Genomic DNA, 18780 nt, shown 5'->3' on the forward strand with positions numbered 1-18780 from the left:
TAATGCCTCTATCTATATGGAATTGGTGAAATATTTATAGTACTCACAAAGTTATTTACAGTTTTGTTTATGTTGTAGATGTTTCTTTAGGAACACTTATCAATCAAGGAGAGCAATTTTTAAAATATCAGCCTCTTCTCTAATAAAGTCAGTAAGATGAGAGGCAAATATTTTATTCTGCTCAACAGTTTTGCCCAGTTGTACCCCTTTTCTCTAATCCCAGTTATTCAGGGGCTGAATATTATTCCACAACAGCAAGAGCAATGAAGCTGCACATGCTCAAAAACACTCTTTGTACACATTTCTAAGACTTGCCTTCTGCTTAAGAAAAGAAGTTCAGGGCCTGAACCGTAGCTCAGATTAAGCCCTGATTTTCAATACATGTAGGTTAGACTTTGGCTAGCAGTCCGCTTTCTCAATTGCCCTTCTGCTTAGAACTGGAATGATGGAATGATCATACGGATTTCATTGGATGGTTACTAGGAACTGTAAAATAAGACCATGCCTTGAATCTGCCAGTTCATTTTCCAACATCCAGCTTGCCAAAAGTAGCTAATGTGGTTTGGTTCATTCACATAATAACTCCCGAGGCAGAAAAGGTTTTGTTCTATTTTGTCCTGCTTTGTCTGAGTGTGTGTTTTTGTTTTTATATTTTGCTGGTAAGAGCTGATCTCTGTGCTCTGGAAGACAACTTCCTGGCAAAATCTCTGTTTGCTATTCACACCACTGGTTCCAATGAGAAAGAGGGCGATACCCTGTGCCCAACTAACATGCTATCAGAGAAAAATGAAGAGAAGGCCTTTGCTCTTGCCATGCCGTGCTGTTTAAGACTGTGATAATCTGAGCCAGCAACTCATTGCAAGTAATAACAATGAGGAATGGACCAAGTGGTGGTGATTTATACAAGAGCATTCAACCACCAGAACAGTTGCTCTGTTTGGATTCCCATACAGCAAGTTACACTGAATAAATGAGGAGTGATTTAATCCCTGGGAAATGCTGAAATGGTGCAATTCACAAATCAGTTGTGCATAGGATTGCAGCCTTACAGCATAGTCCTATATATGTGTTCACTTAGAAAGAGTAACTCTCACTGTTTTCAATGGGATATATTCCTTAGTAAGGCTGGAATCACAACCCCACTGGGAGTAAACCTTATTGGATTCAGTAGGGCCTATTTCTGAGCACACATGGCTAGGGCTGCATTTTGGATGTGTTAGGTGTTTTTAGGGTGGCAGTTTTACTGTGCAATCCTACACCAATGTCTACTCAGCGGTAAGTTCCATTGGGTTCAGTTGGAGACACTTGCAGGTAAGTGTATATAGGACCGCAGCACTAATAGACTGCAGTCTTAAACTGGATTATCATCACTTCCCCAAAGCCCCTGGCCCCTTTTCCTTCCTTCTCCATCTCTCCCATGGCAGCCCCTAGAAAGCTTTCTCTGCTTTTCTTTCCCAGAGCTGCTCTGGCAAGGAAAGAAAGGGGACATGAGACATGGCTGCCCTGTAGAGTTGTACTATCTTCTCCAGTTGGGTGTAAACACTTTAACTAAGGTAGAGTCATGATGTATAGTGGGTAATGGTGCTATGGTTGCTTTTTGTGCCCATGTGTGTAAGATCTGTAGTGGGTTGTGTCTGTTTGCCTCCAGATCGCTTGCCCTGAGTCAAATATTGTATATCTCTCTGGAGAGTGTCTGTGGTGACACGACTTCTCAAAGAGACTTGAATTATCCTGGGTTGGATTGGCCATTGGGCAGCATTCATAGGATCTGCAGAGGTAGTGGGTGTCCTCTCCCTTGTTTGTTTTTTCCGTCCTTGGTTCTCCCTCAATCATAGAGGCCCCTGCAGGGAGAACAGCATCCACGCGCAACGGGCGCCTGCTCTCCAAATTAATGGCTCTGCGTATGTGGCCAAGAGAACCCTCACATAAATTCCTTTCCTTCACAAAGCATAAAACTATCCATTTCCAGCCATTATGTAAACTGACTTTACATTGAACTTGCGGAGGATGCAGTTAATCTGTGCCTCTCACAATCACGTCATTGTATGGGTGTGAGCCCCAATGGCCTGGCTGAGTTTCACTCTGGGTGATTGTATTTGGATAGCCTACTGTTGTGTAGTACTGTTGGTGATGATGCAACATTAGGACTCTGCATGGCATTGTGGTCTAAATCTGAAAGCTACAAAAATATAGCAGAGATCCCTTATTTGATTGGCTTGTGACTTGAAAGCATATATACATTGATTGTGCGTGTGTGTGTGTGTTTTTTTTTAAAACAGTCAACCCAGATGATTTCAAACCATTTATTCCTCTTTTCTCCACCTTTGTATGACCAACACACACACACACATATACCCCGCCAACTGAGCATCAGGCTTCATACACCTTTGCCCTAGCCTTTGCCCTTATATCTATTTGGACCCACTCTAGAGGCAATTGTAATTTATTTTAAACTTTTTACAATACTGCATTTTATATTGCTGCTCCAGGATCTTCTGGTGAAGGCCGAGGAGTAGTAGAAGAAATAATACTAATAGTAACAGCAATAATCTGAAGTTATCGCTCTAAGCCACAAAACCTTATGCTACAACGAATGGTCGTGTCAGTTTGTAAAGTGGCAAAGCCCTCCTTGTTGCTGTTTTACAGGCTATAATGCTGTCTTCACAAACAGACTCCATTAATGGGTGGAATTTAAGAATTATTTCTAAAAGGAAAGGAAGCAGTAGTCTTACAAGTGGCTTAAGATGCTAGTCCTAAGAATGGATGCAGAGAACTTTTCTGAGTAATTTAGCTTGTCTTTTCAAAATGATTTCTGCCTTCTCTTCAATTTATTGGATGTTGCTCCCAAGCAATAACCTCCTGCTGGGCTAGTCCAACTAGGAACTGAGCAGCAGTGTTCCTTCAGGATTTTCAAAAAAATGACTATAAGTTGTATAAAGAAGAGTTCATTGGGTGCATGCTGTGCATTGATTAAAAAAAACAAAAAAAAACTTCTTAAAGAATGGGATCTCCATTCCCTTCCCCTCTGTGTATTTCTCACATAAGCGGTCAGGTTGATTTCAAAAGGGATAAACTTGGATTTTCCAGAAACTGAATGAAAAAGTTACATAGGTAACATTATCAGTATAAAAACGGTCACCTTCTGTTTTCTGCACTGCGCTAATGACACTGAATAGTGAGTGACAAATATGCTTGACCCAAAACACTTTGTAATGTCACTTGAAATCATCTGAATGTTTGACTTTGGAAAGGTTCCAGTCCCTGGTTCTTTCTTTAACAATCAGCTAAATGTTCTTTTTGCTAGCTGGACTGGACCTGAATGTATTTCTCAGTGTTTTATGGGTTCATTTCTGTTTTGATAGTAAAGACCACTGCAGAATGAATGTATGGTAGCTTTTTTTAGAGGATCAAGAGGGTGATTTAAGCATCATCTTTCAAAAGTAGCTTCTTACAATCTTTCTACAGCTCTTCCTCACTTGTGAGCCAGCATTAGGAGGCGTTAAGAGGGTAATTTCAGTTATGTTGTTTGCTTTCGTGAAGAAAGGATTTTAGAAGGTTTTGTAGGAACTTAGGATGGTGGAATTATCTTTTTTCCACAGCCAAGTCTTCTAGCACTCTGTGGTGTTTTTCCACCTTAAGAAGAGAAAATCCTATTTAGGCATTGATTCTGGAGAATAATGGTCAAATAAAGTACATTTGTGGTCTTATTTTTTGTAGTGCTTTAACTGCAGTGCTTTCCTCCAGAGAATCCTGGTAATGGTATCTTGGAGACATGCCATGCTGATAATTATTTATAAAAGAGACATAGTACTTTCCCCTTTAAAATGAATTTCCCCAAGATTTCCTGGGGGAATGGAATGGATGCGAAGCCAGTCTTAAGTTGAGTCGAACATGTCAAAACTTCATTTCTCAACCTTTTGGTGGGCAGTTGTGAAACTAACCTCTCTGAAAGATGGGGCGATTGCTGTGGGGTTGTTTTTTTGGGGGGGGAGGAGTGTTTTTCCTTATCTTATTTAACCTTATGAGGTAGCTAAGGACTTTCTTTCCCCCACTTTCCTGTTTAAACTACATTGCTTTGGGTGGTACAAGGCTGTTCCACAACTTTCACCAGCTGCCCTTTGTGGAATGCTACTGAAGTGATGATGCCACATTACATTCTAGGATGCCAAAATTATTCCAGGAAGTGTGATCATTAGGAAATAGTACAGGTCTTTCTCCACAGCTTCCCAATTGCCACAATTCCTGGAGTGCCTTGGGAACTATGCTGTGTGATGTAACGTGGTGTGGCATTGATCTCAAGACACTCCCAGAGGTGTCTGGTCACTGCAGAAAGAAGGATGCTGGACTAGATGAATCCTTCAGGTGATCCAACAGGACTTTTCTTATGTCTTTCAGTGAGCTCTTGAATTCCAACCTTGTCACTGTTTTATATGTCACAATCCATGTCAATGGCTCTTCCATCTTGTTATTTAATGGGGGAAAGGAAGCTGAAGCTCCATATAAATTTTGATATTGAGGGATATAGTAAAGAGAGTGTGGGACTAGGGAAGGGTGTACATAGAAAATGTTGGATTAAATCTGTTACGAAACTGTGGATTAGGACTTGATCATATCTATAGTGCTGGGCTTTTTGTGAATTTATGTATAATTCCTTTCTAGTCTAAAATCTGGGATTCTAACTGGTTGTAGTTAAAAGGTTTCCTGTTGGCCAACATCCACAAGGCTTTGCATTCATCAGTTGGTGTTTGCTGTTTGGTTTAGCCCTTTTCTGACCCCTTTTCTGACTGCTTATGCTGCTGATTTCTTCTAGTGTCTGCCTTAGTTGCCTGTTAAGTCTTTGCAACCTCTGACTCTGCTTTCCAGCTGAAAACAGGTAGCTTCCTAGAGTGTTATACCTGTAACTCATTTTCTGCTCCTTACTACTGAGACCTGTGGCCTTCAAGCATATGATGCATTATCCATTTATGAAATGTGGGAAACACATTATTCTGACTGTTCACTCAGCCTTTCCATTTTGTTTTTATTCATATCCTCTTGGAGCAGCTTTGCAACATAAAAACAAGGAGTAAAGTGCATATTTAAAAAGCAATGATCTGTCATTGTTAACTGGCAAGTAAAATCAATCTGAAGGGCATACAGGGTGTATCACAGAATGATCCCAAAAGGGAGCTTGTGAGTTTAAACTGTACTATTCATGTTATTATGCCATGCTCCCAACTTGTAAGCTGAGACACACTGAGAGAGAGATGCCTAAAATCACCTACTTGTTAAGTGGAAGCCTGAATCCCAATTTTCAGCGCCAAAAAACTTGGCTTCAAGCCCATGTGTTGCATGGAACTACACAGCAAAAATTCTGGAAAAAAACCCCTAAAGGTTCAGTGTTTGATGCTCATCATATCCAGTTAAAGGAAAAAAGGTAGCAGCGGTTTCTGAATGAAACCCTAGTTGGGGCCTGTGGAGCCTGGTCCGTTAGGGTAAGGGGAGCACCAATGTCATTCTGCCCTCAACCAGTCCCTACCTGCCCTAATTCCAGTCTAGCAGCTGATACTGGGCAACAGCTTATTCCTCCTTTCTCTTAGTGTTGTCTTTGCAGAACTCAACAGGAAGGTGGGTGGGGGAAAAACTGGACTCTCCTTGACTCTGGTTCTCCTTACTGTTGGCCCCTCTCACTTATGCTGCACCACTCCAGTGAGCACCAGCCACCACTGGAATAGACAACGCTTTGATAGATGAACAAATAGTCTGACCTCATATGAGGCAACTTCCTATGTTCCCAAGACTTGAGCTGTGATATTCACCATGGGACTGATACGGTTGCAGCTAGCCTTGTTCCAGGGACACTATCTTCTTTATATAAGATATTCCCTGATTGTTCGTTCATGTTCATATGTCAAAAGCTGTGCCATTCATCCTTTCATCCCTTCATTTTATCGGTAAGCCACTTTTCCATACACAACACACACACACACACACACACACACACACACACACACTGCTCAAAGTGACTTGCAACAAAGAAACAGGGATGCATTTCAAGCAAGCAATATAAAAATAATTCCATAAAAACACAGCAAAACAAAAATAAAATGACCGCTCCCCACATCAAATGAGGGGCGCCTTTTGCGTGGTCGCGCGCAGCCCCCCCGGATCCCATGCGGCTTCTGGTAGTATGGGCTGGCTTTGCCCTCCCCAGCTTGGATACCTGGAGGTCTCCTCCTACCTTGGCCAATCACCCAATCCCGCCTGGGGAGGCGTTGCCAGGGGATCAGCCAGGTAAGGGGAGGGACTGCCCTGCCCACACAACAGAGGGTGAATCTTACCTGCAAAGCATCAGTTGGCTCCAGAGCTTCTCCCACCCTGCCCTCCCTCAGTTAAGCCTTCTTTTGCAGGTTAACCTCTTCTCCACAGGTATGTGGGCGCTGCTACATCATGGTTGCTGTTAAAGGGCCGGAAATGAATTTTCCTGCATTGGCAGGTTTTGCCTTCCCTGTAGCAAAATGTCACAACTTTGGCGGTTTCAGGCCTTGGGCGGAATCCTTTAGTCTATCTTCCCTAAATGGGGGGGGGGGCGTGAAGCGGTGACCCACGCCCCCCTTGCGGTGGTGATCCCAGGGTTCCCCGTTAAAGGAGTCTTGAGGGGAAGCATTGGCCATTCACTGAGAGGTTGTCATAGCTCTTCCCTGCGATGGCGATGAAATGGGGGGCGGGCTCTCTGCTTGAACATATGTTCTCCAGAGTCAGCCCAATCCCCACACATTCTGGATAACCCTGATGTCCCCCAGATCCCTGGGTGGGGACTGGGAAGGATAAACGCCCAATGCCTAAGCCAAGGTCTCCGTACATCCGAAACTTAATAAAGTTGTGGCCAATTTTAATCCCATAGCACGTTGTCTTGAGTCATTATTCCACTCAAGGAAGAACTGGGGAGTTTTCTTTGATTTATCTAACAGCACATGGTCAAGAATGATGGACATTGTCATCTAAAACATTTGTAGAGTACCGTGTTGACAGCCTGTGCATCAGTGTGTGGAATGGGAATTCTGAGAAATGAGTCCCCCCCCCCCCCGGTTCAGCTTTCCTACCCTAGCCAATGAAACAGAGGATGCAGAGACAGTGTGAGGGGAGGGGAGTTGTCCCATTCTTATGAGCATTTGGAGTAGATCTCCAGATATGTAGCTAAAGCATCTGATAACTGTTATGTACTGAAGTTCTCACCCTGGGCCAGCAGGGGGATACTGTAGATAGTTTTCACTCAGGTCCACGTCAGTTATTTTAGGTGGGACACCCTGGGTTGTTGTTGCTACAATGTTGATAGCTGGCTGCCTATAAAAGCAGGCCGGCTGAGCTGTTTGCTGTTCAGTTTCTGTTCCACCTTACAAAATAAAGAGCTGCTTGGAGAAATCGCTGTGTCGTCTGCTATGTCTACCCACTATTTAACAATAACAGTCAGCGAAACTGCATTAAGCTAATTGTGTTTGGTCGCTGGGCCAAGTGGATTAGAAATGAACACGTACTCCCTGTCAGAGGAAGAGGACATTGTTATAATTAGATCTCCCGGCAGAGATCCAGGCCTCCACGCCTGAGCTGGTCCAGCCCATAGCCCTGGCTGAGTGGGAAATATCAGACTAAGGAAGGGTGGAAACGCTGGTTCAAGTGGCAGGGAACTGCTGTGTTGTTTGTAGAAAACACCAAGAATACAGAGCCAAGAACAGCTCAAAAGAAGAACTGCGTATAAACAGACATCTCTGGAGGGAATTCCCATTGATTATCTTTGTACACAACTTCTAAGAAGTACAAATTCTTCTGTGCTTTATGACCATATTGCTCCCGTGTCTCTGAATAAGTTTCTAAAATTATGCCTGGCATGGAGAAAGTGAATACAGAATTGTTTTTCTCCGTCTCTCATAATTCTAGAAATTGGGAGCATCCAATAAAGTTGAATGTTGGAAGATAAAAGGAAATACTTTCTCGTGCAGTGCAGAGTGAAACTACAGAATGGAGTGGTGGCCACTAGCTTAGATCGCTTTAAAAGAGAATTAGACAGATTCATGGAGGGGAGGGCTGTTGAAGGCTACTAGCCATGATGGCTACTGCCACAACTGAGTGCAGCGTTGCTTCTGCATACCAGTTGCTGGAAACCTCAGGAGGGAAGAGTTCCCACAGGTCTCTGGTTGGCCATTGTGAGAACAGGATGCTGGACTAGATGGGCCATTGGCCTGATCTAGTGGGCTCTTTTTAGGTTATTAAGAATGCAAGTTTACTATCCTATCCTAACAGACAACTATAAACAGTAGGGTTTGGTGGGGGTGGGAATGCTGCCAGACTTTTAATTTGCTGGAATTATTATCCCGCCCCCCCCAATTGCTTGCTTTATGTTATTGTAATATAAGCAATTTAAAATACTTCACATAACCAAATGCAGCAGCGTTTTGGTTCCAATCTTATCCTGTCCTGAAATTTGTGCAAGTAGCCCACAGAAATCATAAGACTAGAGTTGCCAACCTTTGGGGACCAGTAAGCACATTTGGAATTTTGAGGCAGCGCTGTGGGTGTGTACCAGTCCTAAAATGGCTGCCATGGGGGGGCATAACATAAAATGGCTGCCATATCTGAAAGAGTGGTTGACAAAACAGGTTCACAAAATGGTGCAGGTAATGACCCTCATCAGCCACTTCATCAAAGGGAGGGAAAAGGCACCTATATCAGCCACTGCTGCACTTCCTCACAAAAAGAAGCTCATTTCAGAACGTACATTTAGTTATTTTCTCTCTCTTTAATTTTAAAGCTTCAGGACACATAGCTATATTCAGACCTTGCTATCTCTGTTTTGTGTGTGGGTGCATACATGCGTGTATGTGTGCAGTGCTTTTTTCCTGGGGTGACGCAGTTCATGAATCTAAGTTTGGCCTCATTGAGGGGCAGTATTTCAATATGAGTAGGAAAATGAGAGTACCTCTAAACATTTCTTTTAAGAAAAAAAACACACTGTGTGTATATACACATGTTGATGCTTTCATTCCCCACCCCCCGCAACTTCTCAAACTTTTATATCTTTTTTTGGAACGGTGTATTATAAGCTCTGCAGCCCTACACAATCTGTCTCAGTTTATAAATTTCCAGTAATGCACTCCACCCTGTGATTCCTCCAGTGGTCTGTGTTTTTAAAACCTCCAGACACTCTTATGTGCCTACGCTTTACAACAGTCAAGAGGTTACAGTTTTCCCTTCATAGCGAGTGCTGACTCCAAGTGTGGTGGTGGGCTGGGTGCTGGCAAATGTTAGTGCTTCTAAATATAGATTATGTAACAGAGAAGGATGCTGTAAAGCTTTTATTACCTTGCTTTTGGGGTAACTCTGCTACTTGTGTGAGCTCTATAATCCCCCCCCCCATCAGCCAGCCATGAAAACACAGAAGCTAAGCTAGATAGCTGCCTGATGTCTCTTTATTGGGTTTCCCACTGGGTCCCATGCCCATGTTCTTCTATGCTTAGGCATGGCATCTACCAAGAAGCCCTGTATGGAGCCCATCTGTCCGTCTTTTCACTTGAGATACCATCTTATCAGGAGGTCCGATCCACACATTGTATGAATCAGGCCTTTAGTGTTGTGGCACCTACTCTTTGGCACCTACTCTTTGAATATTAGATGGGTGCCATCTCTGTTGTCTTTTCAGCACCTACCGAGGGCCTTCCTCTTTCAACAAGCCTTTGAAGTTGAAATCTTTCCCATTTTGCTTCTGTTTTGGAATCGTTTGAAATATTTATTGATTTACTACTTGTTGTTTGTCTCCCTGGGCTCCTTTGGGGGGGAAGAGTGGGATGCTAATGTAAAAAATAAATATAATAATAAATACAACCATTCCAAGGCACTGGCTTTCAGCCTTCTCCTCTTTAGTCTCAGTGTTGCCCTTGTAGAGCTCAGCATGGAGGATGATGGAGACGAAACTAGAATGAGTTGGCTCTGCCTCTCATTGACTATGGCTCTGCTTACTGTTGAGCTTCCTGCCTTCTGCCCCACCAGCCACCACTGGTCTATAGTTGTTAAGTCGAGGCCTGATCATTGACCCACCTTGAGCCATAGAGCATTGAATGGAACTGAGATCCCGGGACAGGCAGATTATCCAGGCTGGAGCTGCCTTGACCTCACCACTCCCAGGTGGCCAAAAGGGAACCAGGCAGACATAGCTTCACTTTGGGGTGTTTTGAGTCAGTCAATGCTCCTGTGGCCCAAATGAAGCTTTGGAACTCAACCAATCAGCAGAACCCTTGTATCATTTTTCATAGCTCAGGAAGCTGGACAGATAGCAGTTTGATCACATCAACCAATGCACAGAACCAATCTGTACTTTCATTTAAGTTGTGCTGAACATATGATCCAGAAACTATACAACTTGCTAATTCAGGAGAGGACCAGTTAATCTCTTCAACAAATCTGAAACCGTACATTGTTATTTGCTGCCTACAATGCGTATGAGTATATGATAGAATGTATGCTGCTCACCTGGGGTACTGACCATGGTACTGCTTGAACATTTGATTCGCCAGAGTAGAATAGAAAGGAGGGTATCAGCTTTAAAAATGTTTCAACCTGCTTTCTTTCTATTAGTCATCTAAGTATATTGGAGCTTTGAAGCAAGTGCAAAGATATTTGATACGTTATATGTCATTGGTGGGTGTAATTGCTGTGACCGCGGTAGAGCAGAGTCTTATTTACTTTGCGGTAGAGCAGCCTTCCCCAACCTGATGCCCTCCAGATGTTGTTGAACTACAATTCCCCATCCTCCCTGGTCATTGGCAATGCTGGTTGGGGCTGGTGGGAGTTGTGATCCAAAACATCTGGAGGGTGGCCAGCTGGGGAAGGCTTCAGCAGACAGCTTGAACACAATTAGCGGGTGTTTGTCTTCGATAACCGTAATAATGTAAAAGAGTAATGAATGCAGTTTGGTGGGGGAAAGCCCCCTGAAGCTAGTTTTGGGTTCTCTTTTCAAGAAGGTCCACTGGCAACCTAGAAGGACACAAAGCTAGCTACCGGTTGTGGTCTGAAAGAAACAATATTCTCTTTTGCTACTTGTTCTCCCAGCCGCACACATACAGCATTGCATAATAATAACAGAGGCATTATGGCTTACTTCTGCGTGGGTGGCTTGGAGACGCCTGATCCCACACTAAACTGGCTTTTGACTTTTTGCACTGCAATTCCTACATTTGTAAGAATGTGCCTTGGAAGCCAGTGCTAAGGCTCTGAACGCCAGTCCTGCCTTGATGCTAGTATCCAGGAAAGCTGGGCTTCCTTTAGTTTGGGCTGCTTTCCTGCCATCTGCTAAATGGATTGGCAGATCATCATGGAGGAGTAAAGGAAGCACAAAACACATTCAGTCTTAAGTTATGTAGTGAAGGGTCCTGAGGAGTTGAGACAAATGAGGACATGGTATGTTAGTTTTGCTGCTACCACTGCGAAGTTAATTTTTCAGCCCGTGTGCTTGGCCTCTGCAAGAGGACAAGGCAGCCTTGTTCAGGCAAATAAATAAGACAGTGTGTCCCGGGGCAGGTTAGGGTGAACCAATAGCGGCACCCTGCCTGACAAAACTCAGCTGTGTTGCTGTTGCTGTGAGTGACTCTGCTCACCTGCCATCTCCTGCCTTTCCTCCCTCGCGCCCAGAGGAGCCAGACGCTTGAAAGAGCACTTTTAATTATTTACTCTCAAAATAATGGTTTATTCTGCAGATTAAGTGAAAAGGATAGAGCTCTTTGGTGGTGGAGGAAATAACACAAGCCTCCAAGCTGTCAAACAACAAGGCCCTTAAAAGGGAAAAATATGCAGCTTTGTGTGGACTGCACAGATCCTTCCTTTCAAACTCCTGGCAGGAGACTTCCTGTTTGGATGTACAACTCACAGTTGACATTGTATGCTGAGATCCAAGGACTTCCTTCTCTTTGCCCCTCCTCGTCTCTGACAGCAAACCAAACTCTTCATGCCCAGGTTCTTTCATGCATAGACCTTCCTCTAAAATGTAAATCAGAAACCATGTGTTTGAAGTGACGAAGGTCTCCATCCAGCCTTCAAGGGCCATCCCTTTGGCTTGCTTAATGACCTCTCAAATTTTTGTGTGCATTCAGCAGTGCTGAAGAAACTCCTTTTGCTTGGAGGCCATCTGCTCAAATGCAGCTTGAGGAGAACCTTGCTTGGTGTCTTGTGTCTCTGAGGTCGCAGTTAGAGGCCCAGGATTACCTGTTGTGGGCTGTGATGACAGCATGGCCAGTCTGCGTGATGAAGTGGGAAGTGCGGTATGATGCATGTCCCCCAGAATAGCATGAACTGAGGTGTGTTGCAAGTTTTATAGAAGTGTGGAGGCCACAAGATTTTCAGCCACAAGCCCTGGAATGCATGGAAGGGTAGGGAAAGTATTCTCATTTACCACTGTGATTGATGGTGACTGCAACATGTTGGATAAAGGGGCTGTGTCCACATAGTAGAGTTCAAAAGCAGTGTGCGGGGTCATATTAGATAATGCTTATGCAGAAGTTAACAGCATTTAATTCCGTGAGGCTTCCATGAGGTGTGTATAAAATTGCATCCTCACCAAAGAGTGTGTGCCATTTGTGTGAGTAAGCCTGCACAAGATTGAATTGCCCAAGTCTAATGTAGTGGGTATCTTGGCTAATATATTAGTTACATGCTTTTAAATGAATAAATGAAACGCCTGTGACTTTCTACTTCTACTGGTTTAATATTAATACAATACTTTAATTGCCTGCTCCGTCTTAAATTTTTCTACCTTGGGAGCACTTTTAATAAGTATGAAATGCAGTTGATTACCATATTTCACTTAAAGATCTCTTCTGAAAGATCCAGGACAATTACTTTTTTTCAGCTGCGATACTTATTCATTCACTCACTCACTCACTCACTCACACACACATACACACACACACACATATATATACCACCTCAAAAACATTTCCAAGAAGGAAAATACTACACTGCAGTTGATCCTGAATGTGCATAAGTGTGTTATATAATCTTTATCTTAGCTGTGCTTTTTTGCAGCAAATATGTAAGTTAGCTATTGTCAGTATACAATAGCTGAGTGCAAGATCATATTGTGCCGTGATAATAATAATAATAATAATAATAATAATAATAATAATAATGTTTATGATATGAAATCTTTGTCTGAGTCGAGTGTTGGAATCCACCCATTGGCTCTAGTGAGTGGTCACAGATGTCCAGCATGATCAGGAATATTAAGGACGACTGTCAAATGCATAAGCCTCATTCCGATGTAATGAAGATGGAGAAGGGCTGTGGTTCAGTGGTAGAGAATCTGCTTTGCATGTAGAAGGTCTCAAGTTCAATCCCCAGCATCTCTAGGTAGCAATGGAAATGTCCCTTGCCAGAAACATCAAAAGCCACAGCCAATCAGTGGAGACAGTCCTGAGCTAGATGGACCAGTAGTCTGACTCTGTATAAGACAGCATCAGCTAGGAGGGGGTGCTGAGATTAGCCACAGTTTAGAGTTGGGATTCAGCAATGTATTTCCATTTGTTTTTAACCAGATTCTCTCTTCAAGACTACCTTGGTTGCCCTCTTCAATTTCTGCACCTGTTTTTAGACAAAAACATATGCAACAGAAAGGGAATATCATTAGTTTAAAATATGATTTCCCAATGAGCTGTTATCCTTCAGCTTGTTACATAGCGATCCAGGGAGTTGCCCCACCACGTACACACTTTTCTGGTGTTGGAGTTCAAGCTCAACTGGTTTATTCCACATTCTCCATGCATTATTGTTAGGACTGGGTGGAACTTTTGGACTGGCCATATTTTGGGGGCTTCTGGGGTAAGGGGCCCGGGGAGGGGAAAATGCTTGGAAAGATTGGGGAAGGTGACTGGTTAGCTGTTGAGGAGCATTTCATAGGACTAACACACTATGGCTAAGGATTGATTTCCTCCTTCTGTCTGTTTTTTTAAAATAAAAAACCAAACCTGGTCCATGCTGCTCCAAGTGGCAGCAATGTGTTATGCACTGTCCCACTAGACCCATGGCTATTTCTGCCTTTCAAAACACACTTCAGCAGCAGCAGCAGCAGCTGGAAGGGCCAGGTGTGCTTATCCACTATTTGGAAAGAAGGGGAAAATAAACACCCTCACCCAAAAGATTTTAGAATTTTGCTCTACTCCCAGAAGCCCATGATATCCCCCTATTAGGAAACCTTCACCCAACAGCAATAGGTGTATAGGAGTGATAGGGAACCTTGGGCCTAGGGGCCGAACACAGCCATCCAGACTTCTCAGTTTGTCCCTTGAAACTCTCTCTAGGCTACCTTCATTCCCCTTTTCCCTCATTGGCCCTGCTCTACACTTTCCTCAAGCGCTTTTGCCTGGTTGGAATGCGTCCAAATCATAGGAGCCAACTCCTAGGGGCTGAGGTCCCTTAGGCCCCCTAAGTAAAATATTTGAGGGAGTGTTCCCCAAAGTTGATAGGCATTGTCTTAAAAATGGTGTGCATGTGACACATTTTGTGATCGATTACCTGCCCGCCACCTTATTTTATTTAAGTTGGCACCCATTGCCTAGATGGAAAATGGAGAGTTGCCTGTCTAGAAACCTCTGGCTTTTGCACGGGTGGAATTTAAATAATTTTGGTGTACAAAAATCACAACCATTGCTCCTTCCACTTTTGCCTCTGGCCCCGTCCATCACAGGCATGTGACACCCCACGCCAGAAATTTGACCATGGGTTGAAAATGGTCTCTGGCTCCTAATGAATGAGACATTGAAATCCTTTGATATTCTGGTCCAGTGTCTCTCTGCTGTTTTAGTTTGAAGTTTGCTAGGCTCTCCTGTAGGACCCAAGTTCTTGTATTTAAGACTTACCTATATGTGGTGGGCCTTTGGTGTATGTAGTGTTTCCATTTCCTCCAGCTGGGATTTAGTTTAAAACCTCTTATGATTGCAAAATGCCTTTAAAACCAACAAGTTTGCCCAGACATTCTAAGAGCTTTGTAGTGTCCTGCCATTCTTACAGGTAAAGTATGGGAATCCGCTTTTTTTGTTTTTTGGTTCGCTTGTTTTACTAAAACAATTTATTGAAGAAGAGATTATGCTCATTAACTAGAAGATCGATTTATTGAAAGATGGCCCCTTTTAATTAATTTCTGGAATGGAAAAATTGAAGAAAACACTCATCCATATGATTCATTCTGACATATTTAATCTATCATACTCCCAGATCAATGTGAGAAACTTTCAGGTTGTGGAAAATATTTAATTTGGAGGTGTGTGCATAAGCATTTAGCACCTTATTCTTGATTTTTGCTCAGTTCTTGTATGTAAAGAAGGGGAAATTTCTCCTAGGATAAAAGTTAGTGGGAAAAAGGCTAATAGCTATGTGAAGGACTCCTGTCAATATCATTTTCCCCCTTATCTCTACATTTACTATTTTGTAATTGTCTTTATATAATATATTTTTCTCTCTGTATTTTCATTTTTATTTAAGAATAGAGTTTTGAGGTATTTATACTTCCAAATATATTTACACAAAGTAGTGTGTGGGGGTGTGTGTGGGGATATTCAATAAAGAAACTCAGCCATTTGGCATTCAGTCTACCTCAAAATCATTCCCATTTCTTTTCAAAAGCTTGCTTATTAATTATCACAGAAGAAGCTAAGAAGGTTTGGGGTTCTTGGTTATATTTCTTTTCTTGCTTTCTCCGCAGATCATGATTGTTAGATAGCACCTCACATCACGATGACCATGGCTCCCCGAAAAAGGAATCGTCATGCCTTGGGGTTCCTTTGCTGCTTTGGGGGCAGCGACTTGCCTGAGATCAACCTCAAGGACAACAACCCTCTGCAATTCTTGGAGTTCTCTGTGCCAATCCCACCAGCAGAGGAGCTCAATGCAAGGTTCTCTGAGCTTGTGGTAAGTGTCACCCGCACCAGCCGCCAGTTGTGTTTTTGCAATGATTTTTGACAACGCACGGTTTACAATTCTAAAAAGCCCAATAACCAATTAAAGAACCCACCCTATAAATCAGGGCAGTCCAACAGGTCAATTGCGATCTACTGGTTGATCACGGGGCGTTCCTGGTCGATTCTGGTCAATTGCGTGATCCTGAATGATCATCCTGGAGAAAAGCAGCAGGACAAGTAGAAGTGGGGATGAGCCCTAGTCATGTGCCTTAGTTTGGGCTGGTGTACTCTGAGTAAAGCTTAGGCAAATACTACTCTGACCTACATATCTCAGGCTAATCCACCAGCACTTACTGTATTTTCTCGTGTATAACACCCCCCCCCCGTGTATAAGATACCTCCTATTTTGGGGGGCTGAACTTAAGAAAATGGGGGGGGAGAGATTGCCCAGAGTTGTTGAAAATGGGGGGTGGATCGGCACGCCACAAAAGCTGTTCCCTTGCTGGCAGAAGCCACCAGTCACCCGTCCAATTGCTGCAGCGAAAGCAAATCAACACCAGCCCTTCTTGCAGCCACCAATAACACGCACAAGGCTAGCGGAAGCAACCAATCCCACATCACCAATATGCAATGACTGTGTGTAATACGACCCCCCCCCATTTTTTAACATAATTTTTAAAGGAAAAACACTCATCTAATACATGGAAAAGTACAGTATCCACCATATTTTGTGCTTCTCTAAACCTTATTACACAGTTCCTAATATTTTAAGTGACTAAGATACAAATTTAAATATTAATTTGAAAGGGAATACATACCCATATAAATACACATTCAAATGTATATTTTGAGAGTTGTTTTTTCCCCAGTGTGGAAATGGAACAGAACTGTGGGTAAAAACATCAGATATTACCTGATGGGGAGTAGACAGATTGAGCCAACCCTAGTTTTATATCAGATGTGGTATGAATGTGACAATTGGTCATTCTGTCAGGCTGTGTACATACCATGCATTTTAAACATACAGTCATACGTCGGGTTAAAGTCGCTTCAGGTTGAGCGTTTTCAGGTTGTGTTCTGCGACGACCCGGAGGTAACGGAATGGGTTACTTCTGGGTTTCACCGCTTGCGCATGTGCAGACGCTCAAAATGATGTCACACGCATGCGCAGAAGTGGTGAATCGCGACCCACGCAGGTGCAGACACCGGTTACATTCTGCTCAGGATGCGAATGGGGCTCCGGAACGGATCCTGTTCGCATCCAGAGGTACCACTGTATTGGTTTCTACCTGGGAGCCATAGTTTACACTTTCCAGTGCCCTTTAGAAACTTCATTTCACATGACTCTTGTATGGGGGGGGTGCACTTTAAATGTATGGTGTGTACACAGACTCAGATCCACACACCCCATTATATAGGGTTAGGGTGCTCCAAGAAGGGTGTTTAATGTGGGATTGACAACTCCTTATGGCATGCAAGTCTTTTGCAGTATCCACAGGACATCGCTGGCATTGAAATGCCAGCCAGAATTCCCACCCCCCACTCTTTTATCCGGATTTACTGCTAAGTAATAAACAAAACCTTGTTGCCAGCAACCAGTTACCGATATCTCAGCATCTCATTTGGAAATGAAGCCCGTGCCTAGAAGGGTCCACACTTTTGGACCCACACGTTTATGGAAAAATACAATACTTTGGCCTCAGTTCTCAAGGGATGCTGTGCTTCTGGATTTTTTTTCTATGCTGATATTATCTTTCTATTGGGGGGGAAAAAAGCCATGTGTGAAGCACTCCCTGGATTGTATTGAAATCTGGACTGTGTCCAAGCGGGGGGGCAGGGAGCTATGAGTGTTTATGGCAGTGTTAGTTTGGAATGGAAACTAGGCTTGTAGGTTGCAGAATTTGCCTCCTGGGCCTCGCTTTGCCTGTAGCTGTGGCCTCTGCTCTGTATGCATTAAAGAAAGGCAGGCTGCATTTGTATTGATTGGCCGGGCTGAGGTTTTAATTGAATTAGAAAGGTTTGGTCTGTAAGGGGGCCAGTGTAAATCAACGACCTGGAAATGTTTGAAAAAGCTGTGTGTTGTATACTATTGTGTGGGTGCACATTACTAAATCATTATATATAGAGGAGCCTTTTCAGATGCAGACGGAGAATCTCTAGCAAGCCAAATATTTCTCTGGGCCCCTTGAAGTATGCCCAAAGGCTACAGTTTGGCCTTTGATATTTGCCATCTGCTTTGTAAAAAGTACAATAAAATGCTGCTGCATTTGACTGCATTTATATTTATAAAAGCCATGAGCGTATCATTGTGTTAAGCTTTAAAATGTGAGTCAGTGGCCGTACCTTTCTTAAATATATATATATGACGGCAGCAAAATCCAATCTTAACTGTACAAGGACAGGCAGATGTTCTTCTGATCAGCCCAGTAAATATTCATTACCCTTGGATGTTTTACCTGTGTTCCTGGAAAAAATCTGCTGTGGGCCGATTGAATATATTTCTTTCTCTCTCTGTTGATTTTATCATTTTAATTCTCTCCAAATTTCTGGCACGGGCTTTGAAAGCTCCACTGCATGCGAAGGAAGAGGGGAACATTGAGAGAGTTGTTCTTTTTCTGGGACCTGGAAAAAACCTAGCCTTTCTTTATTATATTCTCATACAGCAACAACGATGCCCTCCCTCTATTTAATTAAAGCACCAGGCTGACTTCCCACAGGAGAACTTACTATCTTCAGATGGGCGTCTTTTTCATCACAAGACGTACACTCTGACCTTCTGTACAACTGCTCATTTCTTTAGCCTTGTCATGCTCCCATCCCAAAACACGACGACACTGGCTCTTACTTGGGAGTAAGGAAGATATTT

The 18780-nt window shown here is 43.2% G+C and overlaps 1 protein-coding gene across 3 annotated transcripts in view; it reads left to right on the top strand.

The window, feature by feature from the left end:
- Window positions 1–18780, top strand: part of DAAM2 (dishevelled associated activator of morphogenesis 2) — a 212608-nt gene that overhangs the window by 69270 nt on the left and 124558 nt on the right. For all 3 annotated transcript variants that reach the window (XM_053382937.1, XM_053382940.1, XM_053382938.1), the window contains one exon: window positions 15719–15924. In XM_053382937.1, coding sequence (XP_053238912.1) covers window positions 15751–15924 — 174 coding nt within the window. In that variant the 5' untranslated portion in view covers window positions 15719–15750. The remainder of the gene's footprint in view (window positions 1–15718; window positions 15925–18780) is intronic.

This window comes from Podarcis raffonei, chromosome 3 (assembly GCF_027172205.1).
Source record: "Podarcis raffonei isolate rPodRaf1 chromosome 3, rPodRaf1.pri, whole genome shotgun sequence".
NCBI classification, from domain to species: Eukaryota; Metazoa; Chordata; class Lepidosauria; order Squamata; family Lacertidae; genus Podarcis; species Podarcis raffonei.